The 22,915-nt window shown below is 41.5% G+C and overlaps 1 protein-coding gene and 1 long non-coding RNA gene across 3 annotated transcripts; both read left to right on the top strand.

Annotated features, from left to right (window-relative positions):
- The first annotated feature begins 9,218 nt into the window (after positions 1-9,218).
- LOC114493163 (cytochrome P450 2U1) lies at positions 9,219-22,908 on the top strand. Of its 2 annotated transcripts, XM_028507896.2 has the most exons (5): positions 9,224-9,753; positions 16,008-16,643; positions 18,332-18,493; positions 19,765-19,932; positions 20,649-22,908. In XM_028507896.2, exons 1-5 carry the CDS (start codon positions 9,264-9,266, stop codon positions 20,825-20,827), a joined length of 1,635 nt encoding a protein of 544 aa, XP_028363697.1. In that variant the 5' UTR covers positions 9,224-9,263; the 3' UTR covers positions 20,828-22,908. The 2 variants fall into 2 exon arrangements, with proteins under 2 accessions (XP_035881463.1, XP_028363697.1); XM_036025570.1 differs by lacking the exon at positions 18,332-18,493 and having other exon boundaries at positions 9,219-9,753.
- On the top strand, positions 9,762-13,067 carry LOC118500545. The gene is made up of 2 exons (XR_004903111.1): positions 9,762-11,326; positions 12,137-13,067. It is a non-coding gene; the product is annotated as an uncharacterized LOC118500545 (long non-coding RNA).
- Positions 22,909-22,915: the final 7 nt, after the last annotated feature.

Here is a 22,915-nt window from a genome sequence, read left to right as displayed (position 1 = left end):
TTTGACCCAGCAATTCCACTGCTGGGACTATATCCTAAGAACCCTGAAACACCAATCCAAAAGAACCTTTGCACCCCAATGTTCATAGAGGCACAATTTACAATAGCTAAGTGCTGGAAGCAACCTAGTTGCCCATCAGTAAATGAATGGATCAGAAAACTATGGCACATTTACACAATGGAATTCTATGCAGCAGAAAGAAAGAAGGAGCTCCTACCCTTTGCAACAGCATGGATGGAGCTGGAAAGCACTATGCTAAGCGAAATAAGCCAGGCAGTGAAAGACAAATACCATATGATCTCACCTTTAACAGGAACCTAAACAATAAAAAAAAGAAACAAGCAAAATATAGTCAAAGACACTGAAATAGAGGACAGGCTGGCAGTGACCAGAGGGGAGGGAATTTCAGGGGAGAATGGGAAGAAGGGTTTACAGGAACAAATATAAAGGACACATGGACAAAAACTAAGGCAGGGGGTGGAAATGGGAGGGAGGTGGGGAGGAATGGGTGGGTGGCCTGGAATTGGAGTAAAGGATAGAGAACTGTACTTGAACAATGATTAAAATAAAATTTAAAATATATATATATACAAATGGCTAATAAGTACATGAAAAGAGGCCCAGTGTCACTAGTTATTAGAAAAATTTAAACAAGCCCACAATGAGATACAACTTCACACTCATTAGGATGGCTATTAAAGGGAAAAAAGGAACAACAGAAAATGACAATCGGTGAGGATACAAAGAAATTACAATACTCGTCATTACTGGTAGGAAATGTAATGGTACAGCCACTGTGGGAAACAGTGTGGTGATTCCTCCAAAAGTTGAACATGGAGCTGCTGTATGTCAGCTACTTAACCCTGGTACCTGAAAGGGTTGAGAGCAGGGACTCAGATATTTGTGCACCAATGGTCACAGCAGCATTGTTCACAATCGCCAAAAGTGGAAACAACTGACCATCGATGGGTGAATGGATAAACAAAATGTACTATATACATACAATGCAGTATTATTCAGCCATAAAATGAAATGAAATTCTGAAATAGGGTACCACATGAGTGACCCCTGAAAACATTATGCTTAGCAAAATAAGCCAAACACGAAAGGACAAATATTGTATGAGTTCACTTAAACACATTATGAATATACTTAATGTCACTGAATTGTACACTAAACATGGTTAAGATGGTAAATTTTATGTTATGTAAAACATGCTTTATTTATTTTACCACAATAAATAAAAAAACTGGAACTAATCACATTATTAACAGGATTTGCTTATAAATCGTGACATACCTAGATGAATTTCCTAATGGTCTTGGTTTCACTTCTGTCTCTTTACAGCTAAAGTGATCTAGTGAAACATAAACCAGATGTTGGTATTCCTTCTCAAAAACCCTGCTATGACTCATCATCTTAGAGTAAAAGCCATCCTCTTTCCAGTGAGTGCTCTACAAGGCCACCTATGTGATTTCATCTCCTTCCTCCCTTCCCCTTGCCTTTTTCACTGAGGCCTTGTTCCTGGAAAACTCCCAGCATAATTCAACCTCAGGGCCTTTGTGATTGTTTCTCTCTCTGTCTGGAACGCTCTTCCCCCAGGTATCTGCAAGCTTCCATCATGTGATCAGATATCCACTCAAAACAATACCTTCCCTGAAACCTGATGTAAGACCGCAACCCCTCCCCTCACACAAACAGACAACAATCTCTACCATTTTCTTTATGTGTTTTATTTCCCCCACAGTACTTACCCCTGACACATTATATACTTGTTCATCTTTTATCTGTCTTTCCTACTAGAGAATAAACTCCTTGAAGGGCAAGTACTTTGTTTTGTTCACACAGTATTCTCAGAGCCAAGAAAAATGCATGACACTCAGTGCTCAGTAAATATTTATTGAATGAGTCCATTTAATGAAATACCAGACAGCTTAAACAAGATAAGGGGGGCAGATCAATACTCAGTGACACAACAGGATTCTCAAAAAATACCAGTAAATGAAAAGAACAGGCTAGTGAACTGATGCCTTTGGGGAAGGGATGGGTAAGGGTGGAAATCTATGTAAGAATATGAGAAATCTGAGAGGATATATATCATGCTTTTTAACAGAGGTCATCTCTGAGAGGTAGTAAGGCAAATTGCATGCATGTTTGTGTGCATGTATATGTCTGTATGTACTTCATTTTACTCAGTAATAGCCTTAGTACCAAAATTTTATGTTTTTTTCTGCTGAAATTATCAAAATATCACAGTACTGTTCATAATTGCAAAAAGAAAGAAAGAAAAGAAAAGAAAGAGAAACAAAAGAGAAAGAAAAGAAAATAGCCTATGTGTCAACAACAAGATGTTGGTCAGATAAATTTTGAAATATTCCTAAATAATCAATTTTTTTAAATCTCAGAGGTCAGCAAATAATAGCCTGAAGGCTAAATCTAGCTGCTGTGTTCTTTTCATAAATAAAGTTTTATTGAAATATAACCATGCCTATTTACTTAATGTCTATGACTGCTTTCCCACTCCCATGGCAGAGCTGTATAGTGTGACAGAGACCATATGCCTGCAATGCCTGTAATATTTACTATTTAGCTCTTTTTAAAAAATATTTTATTTATTTATTTTTAGAGAGGAGAAGGGAGGGAGAAAGAGAGGGAGAGAAACATTAGTGTGTGGTTGCCTCTCACATGTCCCCTATTGGGAACCTGGCCCACAACCCAGGCATGTGCCCTGACTGGGAATTGAACCACCGACCCGTTGGTTCACAGGCCAGCACTCAGTCCACTGAGCCACACCAGCCAGGGCACTATTTAGCTCTTTACAAGAAAATGTTGCTGAACTCCTGGATTAGAGTGCAGTAATTGAGAATGATTTGTGGACAACAACATAGAAAATGTTCATTATATATACTTATTTGCATATTTATTAAATACATGAATATTATAAATAAAAATAGTTATGAAGTTTTAAAATACTGATAATTTTTTAAAAGAACTGAAGAATACTTACAGAAAAGTTACAAATTACCACTCAGTAGGAAGCAGCAATAGTGTTAACCTATAGAGTTAACAGAATAATGCCTTAAAGGCATTATTGGTGCCCCAATGATAATTGTTATAATCACAGCTTGTATTATTAACCCTTAACTAAGTACTATGCATTGTGCTCATTGTTTTATCTAATCCTTATGCTTGAGGTAGGTACATTTATTATCCCAACTTCAGGTAGAGCACATGGTCAGAGGGTACATAAAGAAGAATGTAAACATAAAGAGGACACTCAAAGGAGTATATATGAAGCTATCATAGGGACTTAATGGAAATGAAGGGGTTAATTTTTAAACCACTAGTGGTGCAACTAAGTAATATAAATAGCATTTTACCTTCTCTTTTCATTAGCATTTTGCAAATTCTTATGGAGCCATAAGCCCTCTCTGTTCCTGCTCACTGAGTCTGAATGGCTGTAGTGTGTGCCATTTACCTCCCAGGGAATTACAAGCCAGCTGGGCCACTATAGTTTTACAAATGGAGTGATTTAACAGCACTCTGGATAACAAAATGATACGTACTTTGATATTTTGGATATACCATTACCAACAATTCTGGCCAAAATTCATGTATGACAAGAAAGAATTTCAGTGGGAAAGAGTGATTTAAAACTGATCTTGGGGGTTTATTAAAAAATGATATTTTTCCCTAATGCTCTCCTTAGCTCCCTTCCTCTCTCTACCCACCCCAAAGATTGTTTAGTATTCTCTTCTTTTACTGCTACTGATTATTATATTATTCCCCTATTTAAAATAGGAAGGATGGAGCAGAAAGTACTCCCTTTTCTGTCAAAAAGTCCTAAATACAATTTGGGTAAATTCATCCCTAAGAGGTACTGGATGAGCTAAGTGCCTTCTTGTTTAATGTAGTTTATCCAAGGTATTATGAACAATATAGCTTCCTGTATTAGTTTGCTAATACTGCCGTGACAAAGTGAATTGTGGTACTCAGTGAGGCATCCCCAAAGTCCCCAGAGCCCGTGGTTGGGTGTTGGGGTGTAGGGGAAGAGATGATAGAGCATTTGGGGTACTTTGCACAACAAAAGACAAGATAATAGCTGTGCTACTGCTCAGGGTGTAGGGTATGTACAGGACTGTGATGTAGCCCAGGGTCTGTACAGTCCCTCGCAAGAGGTAGGGAGTTGGTTGCCCCTGGGTCACTTGAGTCACTCTTGTCCTGACTAGTGAGGGCAGCCAAGAGAATGTAAAAATGATAGGAAACTGGCAAATGTAGCTCATTGTGGGAGGATCTGGGAAGCTCTGGTTCAGGAAAACTAAGGATGGGCAGAGAGAGAGAGGCTGGCCCAACATGAGCGCTTAGAGAGTAGGGAGCAGCTGTGCTGGTCTGTAGTAAAAAGGGCAGTCATGTGAGGGAGATTCACCATGCCGCCAGTAGTGAGATAGGAGCCATGTGGGTGGAGTGATTGAAGAAAGAGCCATGAGGTAGCAGCTAGGCAGTTTGTAGTTAGGATTTGGCCATGCAGCCTGGCGCAGTACGGGAGAGAATGGCATGCTGCTGCTTTGATCGTGCCCGCTATAGCTGATTTGTAAGCCATCCGGGACCCTGACTTGCAGGACGCTGACCTGCTGCCTTGGAGACCTAGTCTCTTCTGGACTCTTGGGACTTGGAACACATGGAGAGGCCACTCTATTGGGACTTGTTCCTCTCACGGACTTTGCCACGATCCAGTGTGATATGGCACATGTATTCCTGGACTATAACATGGAGGCTGATGATTACATACCCCAGATTCTGAAGGACAGGGCTGCTGTGAGACTGTTTGCATTGCTGAGTTAAGCACAGAAAGGATATGGGGAACTACTGGGCTTGGCTTTGGCTTTTAGCCTTTGGGGGAACAAGGGAAGTGCTGAGTCTCAGGGAAAGACAGGGCTCCAAGCGTAAGTGCTCTCAGCACCCCCAAGGTTGGAATCTGGTAAATAAAAACCGATTTCTTTCCACACTAATTATTGGGCCATGCATCAAGGCACAACATGGATGGGCCCGTTTGCTTGGTTACAGTTTTTGTGAGCCCAGATGGGACTAAAGGAACCTGTAGTCAGGTTCCAGCCATGTGGGGCAGACAGACCCTTGGAGGAAGGCTATGGGGACTTCCCAGTCTCAAGAAACTGCCCTGCACCCAGCTCAAGGTGCAAATCACCAGGAATGCCAGAATTGGGTAAGGAAACAGGTTTGGGGAGGAGGGAACCTCTAAGCTCTGTGAGCAGAACCCATGTGCATGTTGGGGTTCGGGCACTGAGCCGCATGGGCATGCCACCATTTTGGTAAATCACGCGAGTGCTCCACCATGGAGGATGAATCACATGGGCATGCCACCATCTTACAGGTGGTACATGGTTGCTCTGCCATCTTGGATGATGTAGCACGTGAGAGTACCTCCATCTGGGATCCGGGCAAAACAATGGGCTGGGTGTAGTCTTCAGGTTATGTGCTGCTTGGGCAGTGCACCAGTAGGGTTCTCTGTGCAACTGAGTTCTGATAGGGATGTCTCTGGTCTTGATGGCCACGAACTGGAGTCCAATGGGGATTGTCCTGGTTCTGAAGGCTATGAATTGGGTCCAAGGGTGACAATGCTTCTGTTAACTTTATGCATGTGCTTGAAAAGCTAGGGACATTTAGCTGCCAAATAATGAGTTTGAGTATGATCCTTCCTAGTGTGGAAAAGAATAAGGATTGAAAGTGGAGTATGGTTAAATCTGAAGGAGTATGGTATATAGAAAGTTTGTGAATGTTGCAGAACATCTGTGGAAAGTCATAAAGGCTATAAAAGGTTATGAAAGTTTTAAACTTGTAGGAAAGGAAACCTCAGCTCTTAGGTGAGATTTCCCTAAGAAAAACTGAGATTTCCCAGGAAGAGTTAAAATTTCACACTATGTGGGAAAGTGAACAAGGGAAAGTATAAGGCATGGAAATGTAATTTTAATACTGAAAGTAAGGTTTGTAAACATGTATAGAAGGCTGTAGAAGTTTATGAAAGTTTTGGAAAGAAATTGTATGGTTTTAGCAATAGCAGGTATAAGATACAGAGATGGATTCTTGGAAGGACTAAGTGATGATATAAGTTTTCTTTGCATAAAACCAATAAGACTTATTGCTAATGGTGGTTTTGTCAACCAAGATGTTGAGTGGAATGTCATGCCTGAAGGAGGCATGCCTGAGCTCTGGACATCACCAGAAAGCCCTGAGGAACTGGGATTGACTTTCAAAGCCAGGGAAAGCCCACGAGAAAAAGCCTGGTACCCTCATTTGTTGTGTGGTTCATGGCAGTCTTCCCAGGGAAGGAACAATGGTTGCTTTCCTGAACGATGGTAAGAAAGGAACCTTAAGGCACAATGTAAAACCTCAAGGACTTGAGAGAGGCAGGTGGTACAGGCAAGGCCAGATGGCAGGCATGTGGCTCAGATTCTGTGCCCTGAAGGGAGGACTAAAGAGTCAATCTAAAGGTTCCTTGTATAAGTTCCAGCAGAGCAGACTTAAAAATCATATATAATCAGGTGTTGCTTATTGTGGTTATTCAAACAAACAGGCAAAATTAAAACTGCATTTAATGCAGTCCTTTAATGACAATGAGGGGTGATCTTGAGAAAAATTGTGATTCAAGGAAAACCACAATGTTCAGTGGTGGACATTAGACTGGTGCAGCTAATTGTCTTTAAGGTTTGTTTTCATGTGGAAGTTCAAACTGGGTTTGTGATATCACCAGAGATGCTCAATTTACAGGCAAGAAAAATATGTCAGGTTGGCACTGTTAAATGTCATGCCAGCAAAGGCCTTGCACCTGGATATCTTCCCAAAAGACAGTCTTGCAGCCTCAGAGACTGGTTTGTGGGTTGTGTGAATTATCATGTGTGTTCTGCCTTCTGTTCTAATAGGGTATAAGCCTATGATCTCATTACCTGAGTGATCAGTTGCAAGACAGGCCTCATTTAAGAAGCCCATCAGCATCATCAACTCCTGAGATTCAACAGTTTGGCTAAACTAGGTGGCTGGGTTGGTGAAGTATGGGGGCAATCAGTGGGCTTCACTTTAGAACTGGTTTCATTTTCTGCCCTAGTGGCTTGGACAGAAAGGGCTCAGAGGTCTAAAAGGGGGACCTCTGTAATATTCTGTAATATTCCCCTCAGCCCAAGCTATGCATAGTGGGCAAAAGGGCCTTGGGTAGGTGTGACATACCTTGCACACCTTCCTCCAAAGAGTCACTCTTTTGCTCATGTGCAACACTGAAGAATTGGCCTGTGCCTTTGTCACTTAGTAGTTATGGTATTAATTTTGCCTTCTAACCCTCCCGCCAAATCTTTGCCCTCAAAATATGACAAGGATGTCAGTTTGTCCAGCAGTGCCAGCCTTTGGACACCAAGCATGCTGCTCCTCAGGACAGTCAACTGACCTGGACTCTGCAAGGTCCTTCCCTGTGCGTGAAAGCCACTCTCCACTCTCCACCCCCACTCTGTTATGGATCCCTGTTAAGTTCCACTCATATGACCTCATTATACGTTAATTACCTCTCTAAGGACCCTGTCTCCAAATATAGTCACATTCTGAGGTACTGGGGGTATGTTTTCACCTATAAATTGTCAGGGAAACACAAATCAGCACCATAGCACTTCCCACCTGCATCACAGACCCGAGGAAATAAGAGAGTACTAAGGAAAACACTATGAGTGCAGTTACATCCTGTACAAGAGGATGTCTGTTTGGGTTGCTAAATTAGTCACATCTACCACTATTCTAAAATCATCTGTGAATTTAAGTGGCTTGTAAGGAAAGATGTTAGTGTCTACCATTTTAGAGAACAGGACCATGAGGGGAATCAGTTGACATGTTGACATTCATGTATGCAAACAAGTACAATAGTTTAAATGTTAAAAATTCTCTAAATTCAAAACAATGAGAAGAGTAATCTAATGATTATAGAATATATAAGTTTTTTTAAGTTAAGATAACTTACAAAGAACTTGCAAAAATTATTCTAGAACAGGGTAGACCTGAAATTTAGCAGAGCCTCCAGACATCCTTTTGCAGAAAACAGAATGGATCACAGAACAATGAACAGGGCTCACTATGCTTTGGTCACACTGGTGCAAGCTCGGCAGGGTGCTCAAACTTGCCATGTGTGCAGAAAAATAAAAAATAGTCAGATGTAGGGAAACGTGTTCGTTATGATCAATGAAGAGGATTCATACGAAAATGGACTTTCAGTAGATTAAAAGAAATGGTCTAGAATCCACAGTTCTATGTGTCAACCCAACAAAAGAGAAAGTAGAGGATTTACCAGTACAAGAGGGAAAAGGGAACCAGCTGGAAGCCATTATGACATATTAACAACAGGACTTTTGTCTTAAAATTGTTATACAATTCACTTATATCTTAACCTCAGCATTTCAAGTTTGGCCTCCTATCAATAATAATACTATCATCCTATTAATATTATACATATCTAAAATTAGCTACTTGAATCTTCCAAGCAAGTTCCTGAAATAGGTCAGCTTTACCCAGGCCACGGGCTGAAATGGACACCGAGGGTTCGCTCTCTGCGTGGTTTCCCTGAGCCTGGCAAGTTCTAAGAACTTGACTCCACCACCTTACCCACCATCATCCCCTGCCCATCCTTTCCACAGCTTTGGCCACCTACGCCTACAAATTTAACACATTACATTTCCGCCATCCTCCTGTCTCTGGGAGGAAGGAAGGGACCTTTCTTTCTCCGAATCCTGATTGGGATAAAGAAGTAGCCCTGTCTTTTTGCTATCAAGGGGTGGGTCGGGGACCCCACTCTCCCAGCTCAGGGAGGAGCTGCTGAGGTGGAGGCTGAGTCACCTCAGGGACCTGTTTCTCTGGCAGGACTTATACGCCAGCGGGACAAAGGAATGACTCGTAAGAAGCCCAGGAGCCAATCAGAGTGCGAGAATGCGTTGCCTGCATCTCTGCAGCGGCCAGACCCAGAAGAGCGGGACTAAGGGAATTAGCGGGCAAAATGGCAGGCAGGAGGCTCCGCCTGGTCACCGGACTTCATCAGCTGGTTAGCGAGCAAGTCCGATTTTCCAAATGGGTGTCGGTGTTTGGAGGTGTGGTGAAAGGGGCGCGTGTAACAGCCAATCCGTGGCGCCCTCCGCCACTCCTTCCGCCTCAGGCTCCCCGCGGAGGACACAGCCCCGCATCTGCGTGCACTCTGCAAGTCAGAGGTTGCTTGCTCACCAGCCATGGACGCCCCAGCGCCGCCTCAGCCCCCAACCCAGAGCTGGCTCTGGCCTCCGAGTCTCCTGCCCGCGCCCCTGGGCCTGCTGCGGCTGGACCCCACGGGCGGCGCGCTGCTGCTGCTCGGCCTGGCCGCGCTGCTCGGCTGGAGCTGGCTGAGGCGGCACCGGCCGCCCGGCATCCCCCCAGGGCCCGCGCCCTGGCCCGTGGTTGGCAACTTCGGCTTCGTGCTGCTGCCGCCCTTCCTCCGAGGGAAGAGCTGGCTGAACCGCCGGGTGAGGGCCGCAGGCTTGGACCTTTCCTCCCTTGGCTCACAGGTGCTGCTCACCGACCTGGCCCGCGTCTACGGAAACATCTACAGCTTCTTCATTGGCCACTACTTGGTGGTCGTCCTCAACGACTTCCACAGCGTGCGCGAGGCACTGGTGCAGCAGGCCGAGGTCTTCAGCGACCGCCCACGCGTGCCGCTTATCTCCCTCGTGACCAAGGGGAAGGGTGAGCTGGGCCGTGGCCGGGAGCTGGGCTGTAGCTGGGCCGTGGGATCACTCAGGGCTGCAGGGCTTGTGCCCCCTCCACCCGCCACCCCCCGCCCCCACTCCTGCATCCGAACCCAGGGGGATGGTGGCGGGGGCACCACCCTTTCCTGCATCTTTAAGATGCCTCCAGCTGTAACTGAGGAGTAACTCATTCATCAAGATTAGCAGTAGGAGTGCACCCAGGGAAACTCAAGAAGTGCAGAGGGAGGAAGGGGGTGAGAGCACCGTGTGAAGCCTGGCTACGTCTCTCCAGGGGTGTTCTCTCCTTCCCAGGACCAAGCCTCAGTCTTCAGGTGGTGTCCTGGGAAGAAACTGGGCTGAGCGAGAAACACCTTCTGAGTTTTGCGTGCAAGAGTTTAAGAAGTTTGTTTTCCCATAAGATGAAAAGTCAAGAAAACACATTGCAAGCCTGTTGGCTAACTCAATACACTGAGTTTGTAGCCTCTGATTCCTGCCCATGGAGTCTAAATTGGGCAACTTTTCTGGGTTAGAAAACACTTCATCTGTTGCAATAGAATTTTACATTTACTCTAACCCTGCCTGCCTTTCTGATTTTTTCTCTTTCCACTCTCCTTTTGCTTGCACATTTCAACCTGCTCTAGGCACAGTAAGCTGATTCCTGCCAGGCTTGTGTCTGCTTCAGGCCACTGAGTTTGTCATCCTTGAGCCCAGAACAACTTTTCACTTGACTGACTGAGGCCAATTGTTGTCCTTTAGCCATATTTTTGGCACTGTCCAGTACCACAACTTTTTCTTTTTCACATTCTTACTTCATAGATAAGCACTTGGGAAGTCTAGCCTATTACCAAGTCCACCTACCTTTGGAATGTGAGCTCTGAGGGCAAAGATTTTATTCATCTTGGTAACCCTGTGCCAATTAGTGTTTCCCCACTAATTGGCACAGAGTAGGTAATCAAGAAGTGAAGGAATGTGTGCATACAAGCATTTGTTGACACACTTACCATATCATATTGTAATTTGTGTTGCATGTCTGTCTTTTCCTGTACATTTTTCAAGGTAGGAATTAGATTTTCTTCTTTGGGGTCCTTCCTGGTGAATGTATAGTTTGGCCAAGAATTTACAATAAGACAGTTTCTAAGCATTAGTTGGATCATACATTATTATCAGCTCCCTCTTTATTGAAGAAAGCACTGGGAACCTGGGGAAATTTAGGAGTTTTGGTATCTCAGCTAAAGCATTCATTTCTCCAAGAGATAGGATGTTTCTCCAAAGGCAGGATGCTGCCCTTATTTTGGTGAATGTGTGTTGGATGAAATGTGCTGTGAAAGAATGAGAAAATTCTCTGTATCTGATGAATATGATGGACAAGAAAAGGCAGAGGAAGAACTATGTGCCACAAATAAAATGCTTGTGGACTTCACTTAGAATAGAGACAGATCATCTGAATTTGTGTAATTTAAAAGTTGGTGAGTAGATGATACAGATTGAGGACCGAACAAAGGAAAAATAGAGTTCCCTGAGAAATAGGACAAAGCAGAAATGTCATATGTAATATCTTAAATAATGAGAGGGTAAAGGAAATAGATTTCCAGAAAGTCCAGAGAGCCCCAAAGAAGTTGGATCCAAGGAAGCACACACCAAGGTACATCATAATTACATTACCCAAGATGAAAGATAAGAAGAGAGTCTTTAAAACAGCAAAAGAAAAGGAGACACTTACCTACAAAGGAGTTCCCATAAGACTGTCAGCTGATTTCTCAGAAGAAACCTTACAGGCAAGAAGGGGTGGGAAAGAAGTATTCCAAGTCATGAAAGGCAAGGACCTACATCCAAGATTACTCTATCCAGCAAAGCTACCATTTAGAATGGAAGGGCAGATAAAGTGCTTCCCAGAGAAGGTCAAATTAAAGGAGTTCATCATCACCAAGCCCTTCTTATATGAAATGTTAAAGGGACTTATCTAAGAAAAAGACGATCAAAACTATGAACAGTAAAATGACAACAAACTCACAACTATCAACAACTGAACCTAAAGCAAAAACAAAAATAAAAATAAACTGAGCAAACAACTAGAACAGGCACAGTACCACAGACATGGAGATAACATGGAGGGTTATCAGTGGGGAGGGGTGGGACATGAATGAGGGAAGAGGTACAGGGAATAAGAAGCATAAATGTTAGGTACACAATAGACAGGGGAAGGTTAAGAATAGTATAGGAAATTGAGAAGCCACAGAACTTGTATGTATGACCCATGGACATGAAGTAAAGAGGGGGAATGATGGTGGGAGGTGGTGTATAGGGCAGAGAAGAACAAAGGGGAGAAAAAAATGGGACAACTTTACTAGCATAAGCAACAAAATATATTTTTAAAAAAGAAGGTAGAGTAAGTATCAAATCCTGAAGTTAGAGTGAGAGACCGTATCTTTCCAAGAGAAGAGGAGGCCCAACAACACTTAACGAATGTTGACTGCAGCAAAAGACTTGGCCATGGTCAAAAACAGGAAGAGTGACTAAGCTATGGTGACCTAGGAAATAATTTATGGAGTTTTAGTAAACAGAGGCAGAGTTCTCTTTTTGGGAATTGCTGAAACATTGTCTTGACAATCACAAACCAAAGCAGAGGGAATTTTAATAGAAGCACGTAATCTACCCATGATGAAATGTATTTACAGTTCTGCACCACAGCATCTGAAGACAAAAAAGTGGAAACAAGATTGGCAAATGACTTCATAGACTGAACGATGACAACCTTTATGTGTCTACAGTGGATAGTACTAGTGAGGCATGGAACAGTTTACCCTGCAGAAGCCCCCAAAGGCTCAGGAATTGGAGGTATAGGGGTGAGCCAGTGGGCTAAAAACAGCCATTGTTTGAAATGCCTGTAAGGTGTAGTAGTTAGAGGAGTTCCCATCACCACCCTGGCTTCTACAGAAAATAGAAAGCAAATGCTCTGGAGAACCTTGGGTTTTAGCGACCTCTTGGCCAGCTCAAGATGCCAAGTGGGGGAAGTAAGGTCAGAGAGATGTGGCATTGTACCACTCATGAAAAGTTACCTTTAGATAAAGAGAGGACTCTTAAAGAGCTTAACGCTGAATTAGACAAAGAGAAAGCTCAGTGAACCTGACCACCAGCAAAAAAAAAAAAAAAAAATGAAGAAATTGCTTATCTTGGACTGGACTAATCTCTGTTGCACCTACTCTGCCATTTTAGTGCAGAGCTGTAGACTATTGTAAATGAATTACTGTGATTTAATAACTGGTTGTGTTCTAGTTAAACTTTATTTATTGACCCTGATATTTGAATTTCATATCATTTTCACATACCACAAAATATTCTTCGCATTTTTTTTCTAATCATGTAAAAATGTAAAGGCTTGTCCTAGCTCTTTGGCAATAAAAAAGGGGGGGGTAGGCTCAATTTGAGTTTTGGTCTCTGATTTGCTAACCACTGAACTAGACTTTGAGTTATCTTTTTAAACACTTAAGGGTAAGTACTCAACCTGTTTCTTTCAAAGCCAAAGAAGGCAAGAAAAAAACAAGGAAAAAGAGAATAGATATAGCAGGACAAATAGAAAGTGCAAAATGGTTTAGGAATAGTAGTTATATTAAATGTAAAAGGCCTATACTTACAGGCCCAAAGATTGCCAAAATGGATTTTTTTAAGAAAAATCCAAATATATGTTGTTTTAAAAGAGATATGTCATCTCCCCCAAAAGGTGACATACCCCAAATACAAGGATATGTTGAAGTTCAAGGTAAAAGGAAGGAAAAGAACATTATGCTAGTGAAATCATACTTGAGAAAGATAAGTATATTTTCACTCATATGTGGAATCTAATGAACACACTGAACTAACAAGCAAAACAGAAACAGACTCGTCCAAAGAGAGCAGGCTGACAGCCCTGGGGAGTCTTGTTGGGGAAGGATTGAGCAAAAAAAAAAAAAAAAAAGAGAGAGAAAAGACTCATGGACAGGGACAATAAGGGTGGTGACTGAGTGGGGTAGGGGAGTGGAAGAAGGTGGGAGCATGTATAAGGGGGATAAATGGTGATGGAAAAAATAACAATAAATAAGTAAAAATTTTTAAACGAAACTACTCGCAAAAGAAAAACTGATGTATTATTGACAAAATACACTTTGTCTGATTTCATTGTTAAGAATAAAGAGGGCATTACATGATATTATGATTTTTTTAAACAAGGAAAATATAAAAATTCTAACTTGAATGCACTTGAATGTACCTAACAATGCTGTCTAATATATATATATATATATATATATATACCCTTAAGAACAGACAGATACCTAAATATAAATGTATGGCTATGACATTAATTTACATGTAACAAAACTTACAGAACTGCAAAAAGAAATTGACAAATGCAACATTATAACAGACTATTTTAACATAAGCATTTGAGTACTTGAGAGAACAGGATGATAAAAATTTGGTAAGCATACAGAAGATTTGAGTCCAACAGTTACCAAGCTTTCTTTGTTGGACATACAAAGAACCTTATACACAACAATTGTCTGTAAAATCCCTCTTAACTATTGGAAGATTTATTAAAATTGACCACATACTGAGCTAAAAAGTAACCTCATCAATGTCAAAAATCAGTATGAGACAAACTGAGCTAGGTGGCAAAAGATAATCATAAAGAAAAAGGTTTTCTCAATTAAACTAATGAAAATACATGCAAACAATACTTATCGACTACAACTAACAAGGTAACAAATTGCAGAGCCTTATCACTTATTAAGATAAAGTTCTGACAATGAGTTAAAAGACCAACTTTATATATTCAAAAATGAACAAAAGAATAAACTGAAAAGAAAAAAGAGGAAGATACCATAATTTTAGACACATTCTTCCATAGAGAAAGAATACACCCTGGCTCATTTTAGGAGGCCAGTATATCCAGAAGGACACTATGAGATAGAAAATATATAGGCATTTTCATTTACGATATGAATTATTTTTTAAAAATTAGGAAACCAAGTACTATAATATTTTTTGAAAAGAATAAAAACATAACTGGAATAGAATTTATTCTTGGATTGGAAACAATCCAATTACCAACAAGAATGCCATTGTCAAATTAATCTATATATGGCATACAATCAAAATTCCCAAGGCACTTTTAAAAAAGTAGAACTTGACCAGATGATTAAATTTTCTATAAGTTAAAGCACCAAAAATAATCAAAAATAATTTTGAAAAAGTACACAGTGGTGGTGGTAGTAGTGGTGCAGGGAACAGGGAAACTTCTCCGTTAGATATTAGATTAATTATAAAGTTTCTATACATCTCATTATAAAGTAACAGTATTAATTGTATTGTTTTACATCCCAGTTCCTGGCACATGGTAGGGACTCCGAAATACCTGTTAAGTGAATGAAGCATGTCATTGAAGGTAGCAGAAATGGAATAGATTACAAGTGAGAAAGGCGAAGAACTGACTGAAACCGTAAAGCACACTGTGGAAGGTAGGAGGATGAAATAAGTCACAGGAAAAAAGGAATATCTGAGAGCAATACTGTTGGGTTTGATGGTGGAAGAAGTGTAACATAAGTGAGGGTCAAATAAGATGTAGTTGTGGATGACCTTGAGTTCAGATGTTTTCAAATCAGGGCTGTTGCCAACAACAGACATTTCAGATTACCTGCCCGTTTTTCGGTTCCAAACTTTGGTGTCCAGTGCTCTAATCCAGGTGGACTATTGACTTATTTGGCTTATTTTTAACAAACTCCTGCTTTGTGCCCAACACTATAGCAGAAGCTGGGATTTTGATGATGAGCACAATCAGATATTTTTCCTGCACTCGTGCAATCTGCTACCATACTGATCATTCTTTTGGGAGTGTTAGGAATATAGATGTATCCAGCCTGAAATATTTTCTAAGCCTGGATTCACTCCCACGAGAATAAGATTTTGAAATGTACACTAACTCTAGAAATTGAAAGTCACTGCTTTTCATTGCATCAACAGTTAGTATCTATAATAATAAGCTGTACAGCACAATTTTTCCCTAGTCAAATTGCATGTGATTTTTGTTGTTAGAAACATATGCTATCCTGACAACTATACTTGCTAATCATTTGTCTTGGCTGGTGATCTTTATCTCTATGTGAACTTTGCACAAGTGACTGAGAAATACACAATACATTCCTGGTATGTCCTGGTGAGTATTGTCAGACATTGTTCTCTCTCTCTCTCTCACCTTTTTCTTCATGTGTCCTTTTGCAGGGATTGTATTCGCACATTATGGTCCAGTCTGGCGACAACAGAGGAAGTTCTCTCATTCAACTCTTCGTCATTTTGGCTTAGGAAAGCTTAGCTTGGAGCCCAAGGTTATCGAGGAGTTCAAATACGTGAAAGCAGAAATGCAAAAGCATGGAGGAGACCCCTTCAACCCCTTCCCCATTGTCAACAATGCCGTCTCTAACATCATTTGCTCCATGTGCTTTGGACAGCGCTTTGATTACACCAATAGCGAGTTTAAGAAAATGCTTGATTTTATGTCACGAGGCTTAGAAATCTGTCTGAACAACCAGCTCCAACTGGTTAACATATGCTCCTGGCTTTATTACCTTCCCTTTGGACCATTTAAGGAATTAAGACAAATTGAAAAGGATATTACCACTTTCCTTAAGAAAATCATCAAAGATCATCGAGAGTCTCTGGATGTTGAGAACCCTCAGGACTTCATAGATATGTACCTTCTCCATGTGGAGGAAGAGAAGAAAAATAATAGCAATAGCAGTTTTAATGAAGATTACTTATTTTATATCATTGGAGATCTCTTCATTGCTGGAACTGATACTACAACTAACTCTCTGCTTTGGTGTCTTCTGTACATGTCACTGAACCCTGACGTACAAGGTAATTAATGTTCCCTGTGTTCATGGCAAAACTAGGTTGTTGAAATTGGATCAGTCACCTTGGTGATCCTGTGTTTCCTAGCACTAAGCATGTCTGCAGGCAGGAGAACAAAATGGAAATCCTTGCAACTCATAGGCAATTGGTACCATGTTAGCAGTGAAACTGCAAGTTTCTAATGCTGTCATACTGCTTTAAGTCTCTAGAGGCCTGACTCTGTGGAATCTTTGATGAAGAGAGAACTTTAGAGAGGAATAACAATTTAGAGCTGGAGGGGATCATAATGGTCATTGGAACCCATTCATCTTGTTTTGAAAATGGAGAACAAAGGCCCAGATAAGTTATGTGACTTTCACAAGTTCACACAGCTAGTTCCGCCACATCGATACCAATAGGCAGTGAATGCCAGTGGCCGTTCATAGTGGGAGAACACAGGGGAGGATAATATATTAGTTTTTCTTGCTCCTGTAACAGATAGTCACAATCTTAGCATCTAAACACAAATTTGTTATAGTTCCTGTTGTTAAAAGTCTAACCCATGTCTCCCTGGGCTAAAATCAAGATGTTGGCAGAGTTGCATTCCTACTTGGAGGTTCTAGAGGAGAATTCACTTCCAGTTCTCTCCATCTTTGCGACCAAAAATGTTGCATCTCTCTGTGCACTCATCCATAGTCACATTTCCCTCTGACTAAAGTCCACCGGGAGAACTTCTCTAATTTTAAAACCCAAGTAATTAGGTTGGGCATACCCAGATAATTCAGGATAATCTCCTTATCTGCAGGCCCTTAATTTAATCACATCTGCCAAGACTCTTTGGCAAGGTAAGGTAGTATATTTATATTTACAGGTTGTAGGATATTAGGTTGTGGACATCTTTAAAGGGGCAATTCTTTCATAGTATAGATGGGATTGTAGCTCCCAAGAGTTAATTTACTGCTGAGTAACACATTATCCCAACATTTAGCAGCTTAAAGTAGCAACATCTCACAAAGCTTCTAAGGATAAGGAATCTAGGAGTGGCTTAGCCTGGCTGGTCTGGCTTAGGATTTCTCATGAGGTTGTAGTCATCTATAAACTTGACTGGGACTGAAGGATCCACCTCCAACATGGCTTACCCACTTGGCTACTGGCTGCAGGCCTTAGCGCCTGGACCTTTTTATAGAGCTGCTTGACTTGGTCCCAGAGAGTGAATGGCCGAGACAGGAGCCATAGTGTCTTTTATAACCTAAGTTCACAACTGACATGCCAACTCTTCTCCCTTATTCTGTTGGTCACTTGGACCAACTTGGTACAAAGTGGGAGGGGACTGTGTAAGAATGTGTAAACCAAGAGGCACAGGGGTTGTTGAGGGCCACACTAGGGCTACCACACAATGTCACCCACAAAAGTTTAGAGACTCAGTTCAATGTTCATAGGAGAGAAGGATTCAGAAGGCTCCTGATAACAGAGTGCTTCCTGCTTTGCCCTCCAGCTGTTCTGTTATCCATCAAAGTCACAGAGTGGTGCAGGGTCCCTGGACTAGCTGGCTCCACTTGGACTATCTGACCAATGCTTCACTTCACTCAGGATGACTCAGGCCTATACTGCCAAGTTACCGGCTGGGGTAACTTGGTGATGGAAAGTGGGCGTAGGGGGCAGTCTCAACTCACTGCTGGCTTATCTCCTGGTTTATTCTTTCCTTTTGTGTATAGACAAGGTTCATGAAGAAATTGAAAGGGTCATTGGTGCTGACCGAGCCCCTTCCCTCACTGACAAGGCCCAGATGCCCTACACAGAAGCCACCATCATGGAGGTGCAGAGGCTGACTATGGTAGTGCCGCTTTCCATTCCTCACATGACCTCAGAGAAGACAGGCAAGTCTCCGGGCTTCCTCCTTTGAATGCCCTTGTGGGAAGCCCAGCCCCTCACCTGCCTTGATCCTTCTGATGGTTTAGCCTTGCGTCATGGATGATCAAATGGAATGCTTCAGTCCTACTTGTTCACTATTTATTGTCTGGCATTTCAGCCCAGCTTCTCTTTTAAACAGCTCTCTAGTCTTCAGAGCACAGATGCTCACCCTGGTCAAACAAATTGTGCTGCCATTCACAGTGGCTGCACTGACAGAAGAAACTCTAGAATTTGCAAAGCGCCTGCCTCAGTGTCTTCTTCTCAGAGGTAGAAGAGCTAGTCTAAATATGGAATTCAGGATTTTAGCTGGAAACTGTCCTATGTCAATTGTTACAATTCTGCCACTGAAGCATAAGTAGTGAAGAATTAGAAGACTCCATCTGATTATAAGGGTACCTGTTTCAACCCCTCTCAGTGAAGTGTGTCCTTTTGGTCATGCCCTTGACACACAGGGTGGACAAAGGTAGGTTTTCACTTGTTCACATGGAAAACAATGCAATAATCAGGAAATAATAGTACAAAAATAAACACTTTGGGGTGGTCAAAACTGTAAACCTACTTTGCCCCCATCATGTGTAGGCAGTCAGACATTCTGTAAACATCCCTCCTCACAAGGGATTTACCTTCTGGAGCCAGACCTCCACGTAAGAGGCTTAAATCTAGTCAGGAGACAGTTGTAGGCAGCAATCACTTATAAATGACATCTAACAATTTCTTTGGTACGAATTAGATACACTGTGTGAGCACCATCTTTTGGGCATTCTTTAAAGTGCATATGAAATTTTCAGCTGCTTAAGAGACAGTGCTGACTTCCCTGTACATCCCTTTACCTTAGTTTATCTTTCTCATAGTATTATTGTGCAGACATAAAAGGCTCTGAAGTTTACAAAGTTGTATACAAGTATTTCAAGATTAGGGATTTGTATTCTATGAGAAAGCTTATGTGGTATGCACTGTAATTTGTTTCAGTGTTTTTTCTTAATCATCTTGTAGTGGCCATCCGATTCATTACCTCAGCGTTTGTTGGACTGACTCTGAGGCTGGGTCCTAGGGTGATACGGAGGAAAGGGTGTCAGTGGTAATGTCCTGCCCCTGCCTGCAAGTAACTTATGGTTCAGTCTCAGCAAATTAAGAAGCTCGATATGTAACTAGATTTTTTTTGATAGCGATGTTTACAGAGAACTGTTCAGCAAAAAGCATGTTGAGTGACACTGGGTTGTTTGTTTATTTGTTTCAGTGCTCCAAGGATACACTATCCCGAAAGGCACAGTGATAATACCCAACTTGTGGTCAGTGCACAGAGACCCAGCCATTTGGGAGAAACCTGATGATTTCAACCCTAATCGATTTCTGGATGATCAGGGACAAGTAATGAAAAAAGAAACATTTATTCCTTTTGGGATAGGTCAGTTAAACGTTTATTTTCTTCATGGCATAATTTGAAATGAAGTAGAATCAAAAGAATCTTTTATTGTTTCATGATACTGTCTTAAAAATATTTTTTCCTGGCAAGCTAATGTAAAAGAGGAGCTAAATATTTAGATGCTACATCTCCACTGGTTCATTTCAGATTTTTAAAACCAAATGAAAGCACTTTGGTTTTAAATCTTTAAATATATTCAGAAATCTTCATCTGTGAACTGCTCAGGTGACTGTTTGAGTCCCAGGGACCTGCTGGAGTTAAGAGCAACTCCTGACCTTCTGCTGGGCTGGTGGGTGACAGGGGGCTTCTCTGTTCTCAGCACTCCCTCATGTAGGTTCCCACATTAGGACATGTAGGACTCTTTCTACACAAAAGGAGTGCTCCAGAGAATCTTGACCTGATTAATTTCCTCCCTAATCATCCAGGTCAGAGCACAGGAAAGAAATGAGTAGGTGTGTAGTAAGTAGGAGGGGACAAGGTTGCCACCACATTGGCCCTGTCTCTAGTTCCTGTCCAGGGTGAGGTTAGTTTTTATGCATAGGGGGTTGGAATGTGAACTTCCTCTGTAAGCATTCTGATCAGCATTACTGTGGGAGGTCATGTGGTATACGTGGCAGATACTTCATGTAAATGTGTCCTTTTTGAGATGGGAAACGGGTGGCGTTATAATGCTTACTTTTTTTCCGATCTCTTTTTAGGGAAGCGGGTGTGTATGGGAGAGCAGCTGGCAAAGATGGAACTGTTCCTCATGTTTGTGAGCCTGATGCAGAGTTTCACATTTGCTTTACCTAAGGATTCTAAGAAGCCCAACCTGACTGGAAGATATGGTCTAACTTTAGCCCCACATCCATTCAATCTAATCATTTCAAAGAAATAAAGGACATCTCCGAAAAGAGATGGTGAACAGAATGTAAATATGTGTCTTCTAAACACATACTTTATTCTGCAGTTGACAGCAGGGCCAGGTTAGGCTCAGGGTAGAAACTAAAAAGAAGGTAGAATGAATGGGAGCTTTCATCATGAACTATGCTCTTGTCTGTGACTTAGTGGGTGCAACCAGAGTACTGGATTGGGAAACAGGAGATCAGAATTTTACTCCCAGCGGCTTCCACCAATGAGCATTTCCTCTCATCTCCCAGTGCCTTATCATTTCACCTGATAACTAAGCTTGCCTTCAGGCTTCTCCATACTAAGGAAGGTCAAATGCCCCGTGTCTTTTCTGAAATCACCAAAACACTGTTAAGTTCTGGAGAAAGAAAATTAGGAATCAAAGGAAGACCTCCCTGTTTCAGACCTGTGACAAAATGAAAGTGGTGTTCAGACTTAAATACTTCATCAGAGGAGGAAGTGAGTTCAAGCTGAGTTGGAGCTCTCCTGGCACAGATCCTTTGTCAGTTCGGGGACCCTTGTTTTGTTCTTGTTAGTCTCTTTGTTTATGATTTTAGTGTTTACATTTTGTAACCATGAGAGAAAATGGACCCTGGTCCAGTAATGTTGAGGAAAGGTCTGAATGTGTACGTCTACCTTGTATGTCAACTATATAAACCGCCTGGCTGAAGAAGCAGCTTCATGGCACAATTCCTTTCTGCCCCGTGTGCTTGCAAAGACACAGCTCTGCTTTTGACTTGAGCCCTCACTAGTGAGCCTGGGGATTTCGGTACTGGGACTCATCAAGAAAGGATTCAGATTGTACTGAACATTTCTTTCCTATTGTCCCACAACTAGGCCTAATGTATCTCATCCTTAAATACCACTCTCAACAACAGGAAGGCATTCTTCTCAAGATAATTGTATTATTTCTTAATTTAGAAGGGCCCTCTGGAAAAATGTTGTCAGGAAAGGCAAATGACGTCTTTCAATGGTTGTTTGGAAAGGAATGGGTGCATTTTTGGTTACCACAGTGATGGGGTTGCTACTGGCCAGTTTGCTGCCTTAAGGCCAGGATGCTAAATGTCTGAGCAATTCTGTTCAAGAATGGTCCTGCCCAGTATGCCGATATTTCTCCCAATGAGAGCGCAGTCCAAGAAGGATTAGCCTTTCCTTTATTCACCCATAGTACTCCTTGCTTGTATAGGAGTGATCATGAGACTTCAGTAAACAACTATATTTTTAAGCTTCCCCTTCTCTGGGCATCCTATTTAATGCTTTACTTGTAGGCGTACAAATTCTTTTAGAAACTCTCTTAAGAGGATGCCACTTTGTAGCTGATAAAGCTGAACCTTAAGGATGTTTAGGCACCTACTTAAAAGGCACCATTGTTCATTTGAAACTGACCCCAGTTTTTGTGTCTGCAGAGTCTTTCTGAGGCACTGCCCTGCACTGCCACCCCTCTGCTTGATCCCATAGCAGTCTACCCTCTGCATTTTCAGTATGGAGTCATGAAATGCAGGCGAACCTTTAAGTGCCTTGAAGATTTGTGTTAATTAAAAAGAAAACTAATAAACAAAATTCCCAGGAACAGACTATAAATAAATGGGGAGGCTGTTGCGTGGATTTTAAATGAGACACATGTGTGTATTAAAATGCACCTTGAGCAACACGGTTTGTTCCTAATCTGGAATTGTATGTGCTTTTGAATTGTTCTAATACCTTGGGATTAGCAAATTTGTAACTCCTTACTATTACACATGCTTAATTTCGGCTTTCCTAATGAAAGTTTGCAGCTTACTTGAGGAAAAAACTGTTCTGTGAGACTATGTTAAAACCAGATATTCATTCAATTTTTAAATATAAGGCCTCACTCTGTAGCACTTTAAAAACACCTTTTTATATGGTAAATCACCAAAAGGGCTGTTAATACTTTCCTTCCATATGTTGATATTTTACAATTTTATACTTTATGATTTCTTTGAAATGTGAACATTATAGTACTTTGTTTTATAAATCTGCCTAATGTATAATTTTTAGTCTTCACCTCTAGCATAATTATATGCTTTCATTAAACATTTATTTTGACTTCGGTAGT

The sequence above is a fragment of the Phyllostomus discolor genome, chromosome 1 (genome assembly GCF_004126475.2).
Source record: "Phyllostomus discolor isolate MPI-MPIP mPhyDis1 chromosome 1, mPhyDis1.pri.v3, whole genome shotgun sequence".
Classification (NCBI taxonomy): domain Eukaryota; kingdom Metazoa; phylum Chordata; class Mammalia; order Chiroptera; family Phyllostomidae; genus Phyllostomus; species Phyllostomus discolor.
This window is presented reverse-complemented; position numbering and strand designations above follow the sequence as displayed.